Raw genomic sequence first — 6,276 nt, 5'->3', positions numbered from 1 at the left:
CAAGTGCATTCAGCTCACACTGTGGGAAGTGGGTGGGAGTTAGTATAGGTCCTGCTCCCCACCCCACCACTGCATCGCAGCAGCGCTTAGACTTGGATTTGTGTGGCTCTTCCTATCTCCGAGAGTGATTGGAGTGCAAAGAAACTGTTCTGAGAGCATCTCAGTTTTTTGAAGTTGTTTTTTTTTCTCTCTCAGGCATAGGTCACTTAGTGGACCTTGGGTGGGTCTGTCGTCGTCGTCGTCGTCTTCTTCTTCTTCTTCTTCTTCTTCTTCTTCTTCTTCTTCTTCTTCTTCTTCTTCTTCTTCTTCTTCTTCTTCTTCTTTCTCCTCCTCCTCCTCCTCCTCCTCCTCCTCCTCCTCCTCCTCCTCCTCTTCCTCCCCCCCATCCCTCCCAAAGTCACTTGAAGAACAATACTAAAGATGCAGGCTGTGCGGTCACCCTACAACATAAACAGAAGAGCAGTGGAAGTTAGTCCGAGTAAACGTAGAGGGGATGGGGCGGGAGTTTCTGGGACGGTTTGTCAGACAGTCCGCCAGCCTCTCTGCGTCTCACCACGCCCCCTCCGCTCTGGAGCTGCCTCGGAGACATCACTACTGAACTAGGCCGTTTCAATAGTCACCCTACCCGAATTCTTTAAATTAAAAAACAAAACAAACAAGTCTGTCTCCATGGAGACAGCCTCCCCCTCCCCACCCCCATCCCTGCCACCTCCCTCCCACCAACGCTCCCTGGGATGGAGAAGGGTCCCCCCACCCCCACCCCGGGGCCGGAGGATTATCCATCCCTCCCCCCCCCCCACCATCTACCTGCTTCCGACATCGACGGGCACCGGGCCAGCCCACGGCCGGCCGGGTCCATCAGAACCAGTTGGTGAAGTCCAGCAGCTCTTGCTCCTCGGGGCTGAGCGGGTCGTAGGAGCCCTCGTCGGAGGAGTAGGACGAGACCGGGGAGCCGGCCATGGAGTTCAGGTCATTGGAGTAGTTGGGGGAGATGGTGGGCGACAGGACGCCGGCCTGGAAGGCGGCGCTCACGGCGTCGTGCTCGTCCAGCAGCTGCTGCAGCGCGCGGATGTACTCGACGGCGGAGCGCAGCGTCTCCACCTTGCTCATCTTCTTGTTGGCCGCGCCGTTGGGGACGTGTTCCCGGAGGGTGGCGAAGCCCAGGTTCACCAGCTTCACCCGGTTGCGCTCGCGCTCGTTGCGGCGCGCCACGGCGGCCGGCTGCTGCTGCGGCAGGCTGTAGCCGAAGCCGCTGAAGTTCAGGCGGCGTTTGCAGCGCATCAGTTCGGGCGAGGACGAGCGCTGGCGCTTGACCTGCTTGGGCGCCGCCGAGGACTTGTGAGCGCCCCCCGAGGGCTGGCCGTCGGCCGCGGGGCTCCGCTGGGTCGCCGCCGGCGGCTGCGGCTGCGGCGGCGGCGGCGGCTGCGCGCCCTGCGCGGCGGCGGCGGCGGCGGCGGCGAAGAAACAGGCGGCGGGTGGCAGGAAGGGCGGCTGGGGCTGCGGCGGCTGCGGGGCGGCGTGACTACTCTCCATCTTGGCAGAGCTTTCCATGCACCCGCGGGTGGCCGGGGATCCGGGATCCAGAGCGAGCGAGCGAGCGAGCGAGCGAGGGTGCAAGATGCCCAAGACACACGCGCGCCCCGCGCGCAGGCGCGCGCAAGGATGGACACACAAGGCAGAATTTGGATGCAAGGGGGACAGAAAAGGACCAGGGAGAGAGAGAGAGAAAGAGAGAGAGAGAGAAAATGCAAAGGGATCCCCCCAAGAGAAGTTAATTTCCCCGGAGACTTCTTAAATTTGGGGAGCAGACAGGGTGCCAAGGGTGTTTTTTTTTCCTTCCTCCTCCTCCCTCCCCTCCTCCCTTCGCGGGTTGGCTTCGGGAGCCTCGCGTGGCGCTCGCGTGTGAGACTGCTGCGCCTGGCGCCTTCTTGTTCTTTAAAAGAAAGGAGAGGGAGAGCGACCGGGAGAGGAGAGAGCGAGCGGGCGAGCTGGAGCACAGTGGAAGTCAGCGGCGGCGTGCGCGGCGCGGGTCTGGCGCGTGGGCTCCCTCGAGGGCTGCGCGGGCCGCCGGCTGTCGGGGTGTCTGTCCAGCCTGGGCCGAGGCTGCTGGGGATGCTTTGGAGAAGCCGCCCTCCCCCGCCCTTCTTTCCGCCGCCGCCTTCTCTTCCCTCCCCCGATCCACCGGCCCCGGGTTGCTCGCTCGGTTGGTCGGTCGGTCGGTCGGTCGGTCGCGGCGCCGTCCACGTTCCCTGGCCCCGAGTGAGAGAGTGCTGGGCCGCCCGAGCGCCGCGGCCTTTTCAATGGGACACCCAGCCCCACGCGCAGCCCTGGCCCCGCCTCGGCCCCCACTCCCCGCGGCTGCCGCGAGCGGCGACAGCCCCCTCCTCCTCCCCTCCTCCTCCCACCCTCCGCCCCCTTCCTTTCCCCCTCCCCGCCCCCCCCCTCCGGCTCCCGTTCCTTGCAAAACTCTCCATTCAGCCCCGGTTTGTTGTTGCAATGCGTGCGCCTGGCGCGTGCCGGACTCCCGGCTGAATAAACAGGCGGCGCGCGCGCTCCGGCGGGTTGCTGAGCCCGGGGGTGGCTCTGCAGAGTGCAGGGGTGGGGGTGCGGGGGTGCGGCTTTGCAGGAAGCATCCACACTTCTGAGAACTGGGGTGAAGGAGTGAGAAGGGGTTTTTGTTGTTGTTGTTTTTTAATTGGGGGGAAGGAGCCCTTAGAGTCTTTGGAGAACTTGGAACAAAATAGTACGCGAGGATTTGGGCAGAAAAAAAAGGAACTGGGAGCACAGGGTGTGGAGGCTTGGGGAAGACGAGGGGTCTATCTCCCCACCATGTTCTTCTCTTCATGCTATTTGGGGGGGGGCGCTGACCATCAGAGCTGAAGCAAATACACAATTGAGGTTTCGAAAGGTGGGAGGGGAAAGGGCTGGAAGGTCCGTGGGATGAGTTCAGTTGGGGTGGCTTTCCTGCTCTCACTGGCACTGTGATGGTTGGTAAAGTGTACTTTGAGGGACCCCCACTCCGCCCCTGTGCCCGCATCTCCTCCTCTGTAGCCACGGAAGGTTGTATTCACCAATGTCTACGTTCCCATCCAGCCCTAAAATCTGGGGCGATCTCCCAATAACTGAGTGAGTGTGGAAGAGGATCGGGGGTGTGCGTAATCAGTGCTGTAGGGGAGTGTGTAACACAAGGACGAACCCCCCCCTTTCCAGGGGACCTCTGACTCAGTGGGATCCCTGGGGCGAGGGGAGGGTGGGAGGGAGACTCGCTAAGTTTTTCGGCCCCTCCAAGAAGAAGGGTGTGGGGCCGCGGAAGGGAGGGAGGTGGAGGACTGGAGGAGCTTGCTCGGAGCGGCCTGCTGGCGCCTCAGCAGCCTTGGCGCAACCTCCATCCCGCCCCAGGCGTGTGCCTGGCGGGGTCCGTGGCAGGCGACTGGGAGCTGAGCCCGGTGGGACCTTGTGCTGGCGCCACGCGGGAGGGAGGGAGGAGGAGGCGCCTGCAGCCATGCCTTGGTCACTGGGACAGCGCCTGCCCAGGCGCCCTTAGAGAGCCCTCGACCTGGCACAACAGCAGTCAGCGTCCTCCCCGAGTGTGGCAGAGCTGTGCTCCAGGCAAAGCAGAGCAAGAAGGAAAATGTTCTGGTGGGGAGATAGTCTGGGGAGCATCTCTCCCGGGATCCACTGAGGCAAAAGCAAGTAGAGCGGCGATAGTGTTGATCTGAGTGAGACCTGAATGCAGGAACGGTTGTGGACAATCATTTCTAATGCAACTCCTCTCTGGGGAGAGGGATATTTCTCGAGGGTCCACGAGGATCGCGGCATGAGTGAGTGGGTATCAGCTTTCGCAGGGGAGTGATGGCTGTGAGCAGTTGAGACAGGTGTCCCCTCAGGTGGCTCCCTTTCTTTCCTGATTCAATTTCCTCTTTGCAGAATAGGTTGGATTGAGAAGCATAGGATCTAACTGTGCCCAGCCCGTTTCATCCCCTTCCCCCCAAACTAGACGCCCGCACAGCCCCTGGTACCCCACTATACTCCATGCCAGCTCATCTCACTAGACTCTGCTGAGTCCAGGAAAGAGTATGAGAGACCTCCAAAAGTTACACTTGTCTTCTTTCTCCAAAATCATGCAAAATAGAGCCATGCACGCTGCCTGGGCCTCTTGCCCCCCCCCCCAAAATCATTAGGGGAGGTTGGGTAAATGAGGACTGGTTTCTGCACTCTTGCAGACACACACACACACACACACACACACACACACACACACACACACACACACACACACACCTTCTGCCTGCCCCATGCACTATTCTTTTTCATTGTAGGGCAGAAGAGAAGAAGCTGTACCTCCTCATGAAATGCATTTTCCTGTGTGTTAAGTGAATTACTGATGACCCTTTTGCCACAAGCTCCTTTGGTTCGTATTTGACCTAAGTCCAGAATCCCAGTTCTCACACTGTTGTGTGTTTGTAATCTTGAACAAGCCCCACTCTCTCCTACCAGCCTCAGTTTCCCGATTTCCATTGGAGGGCTTCTACACCAGCTAATTTTGATAACTGTAGCCAGGAGAGCAGAAGAGTTGCTCATAGCTAGCACACACTGGGTGATCTGGACTCCATAGAACACAACACACAAAGCTTAATACTAGGGACTTAAATGTCTCCCTCCTTCTCCATCACCCCCCAAACATGGGCAGCACATAGAAGAGATGGCAAGATTGCAGTGAAGCCTCTGTTTGCACTGACTCTAGCCAGGAGAAACTACAACAGGCCTAAGAATCCTTCCAATCAAAGTTACCAGAAAGTATGTCCCCATTTTCCAGTTCCAGGGTTCCTTCCTGTGCTAAAGCTGCTTCCTTCTGTTACTATATCTTTTGAGCTAGATTGTACATGACTAGTCTTTATCTGTCTTCAGTATGCAGGTCTGTCTAGGTGTGAAGGCTGCCTAGGTGACCCTGAGACTTTGGCAAACCCTAGAGGGTCTGCCCCCAACTATTTTTCAGTACTTTCTGCAGCCCCAAGTCAGAACAGTCTAGAGTCTGTTCTTGGAGATGGTGCATTGCCAGTTTTCCTCTGAAATTAAGTTTTTGTTTTTTGTTTTTTTACTTTAGTTCTGGTAACTTCCCATCGTTTGGGGGAAGAAAAACTAAATGTTATTTAAGTTTGAAGCAAAGGACTAAGGCTTAAGAGTCAGAATTAGAATCCTGCCTCTGACCCTGTGACCTACATTTATATTTTCTCTCTCTCCCTCTCCCTCCCCCCTCTCTCTTTCTGTCTTTCTCTCTGTCTCTGTCTCTGTCTCTGTCTCTCTCTTCCTCCCTCCCTCCCCTGAAGGAACTGGCCATGTGCTTTCCAGGGAATTGCAGATAAAGTAGATAAGTAGATAGACTTGATGGGGCTGGGAGTGTGGCCTAGAGGTAAGAGTGCTTGCTTTGCAGGCACAAAGACCCCGGTTCAATTCCTTGGTACCACATACATAGAAAAAGTCAACAGAGGTACTGTGGCTCAAGTGGTAAGGCTCTAGTCTTGAGAAAGCCCAGGACAGTGCTCAGGCCCTGAGTTCAAGCCCCAGGACTGGCCAAAAAAGAAAAGGCAGATAGACTTGACAGGTATCCAAGCTGTGTAGCCTTGAACACATGGCTTATATTCTGGGAGTGTTTGTTTTCTTACCTGTGTCCTGAGATACTTACAGCACCTGTCTATTGGAGTGGCGACATTTCAGTGTGCTGCATGTAGTGTACCCAAAGCTAGATAGCAATAGGAAGAAAATAGTGAGGAAGTCATTGCCATTCAGGAGAGGGATTGTTGAATGAGACGGAGGGAAAAGTTCCTGTCACTCTTATGACATACCTGCGACAATGAGTTTGTAAAAATTCAATCGTTGTTCAGGCTCAGTCGTGAAGGCCTGTAGTCCCTGATCAATTGCGTCCATTGCTTTGGACCTGTGTATCGCAGTGCATCATGGCAGGAGTTCATGGAAGAATAAAGATGACTTACTTTTGTCCAGGAAGCAAAAGAGCAAGAGAAGGGGGCTGAAATCCCAAAGACCTCCTTACCCCATCTTCTACCATCTCCTAAAGGCACCACCCTGGGTATGGAGACTTGGGGGAACATTGGAGATGCAAACTACTCAGCAGTGGACATGGTGGAGTCCCACTGTGGTTGTCATCCCGGCCAATGGAAGGACAATGCTGCCACTTCGTGGATGTGGCTAGAGCTCCACTTCTGGCTTTGCATTGGTTAATTGGAGATACATGTCTCCTAGGCTTTCCTGCCTGGGCAT

General features: G+C 56.6%; 1 protein-coding gene across 1 annotated transcript; it reads right to left on the bottom strand.

The window, feature by feature from the left end:
- Positions 1-349: 349 nt before the first annotated feature.
- On the bottom strand, positions 350-1,601 carry Ascl1 (achaete-scute family bHLH transcription factor 1). The gene is made up of 2 exons (XM_090357786.1): positions 808-1,601; positions 350-440 (listed from the first exon to the last, which is right to left on the bottom strand). Exon 1 carries the CDS (start codon positions 1,549-1,551, stop codon positions 859-861), a length of 693 nt encoding a protein of 230 aa, XP_090213912.1. The 5' UTR covers positions 1,552-1,601; the 3' UTR covers positions 350-440; positions 808-858.
- Between the last annotated feature and the right edge of the window lie 4,675 nt (positions 1,602-6,276).

The sequence above is a fragment of the Megascapheus bottae genome, chromosome 2 (assembly GCF_031878675.1).
Source record: "Megascapheus bottae isolate mThoBot1 chromosome 2, mThoBot2.hap1, whole genome shotgun sequence".
Classification (NCBI taxonomy): domain Eukaryota; kingdom Metazoa; phylum Chordata; class Mammalia; order Rodentia; family Geomyidae; genus Megascapheus; species Megascapheus bottae.
The sequence above is the reverse complement of the archived record's forward strand: the minus strand, read 5'-3'. Positions and strand labels throughout refer to the sequence as shown.

Excerpts from the sequence above, each read along its gene's own strand:
- Ascl1 (XM_090357786.1), bottom strand. The coding sequence starts at position 1,551 with ATGGAAAGCTCTGCCAAGATGGAGAGTAGTCACGCCGCCCCGCAGCCG.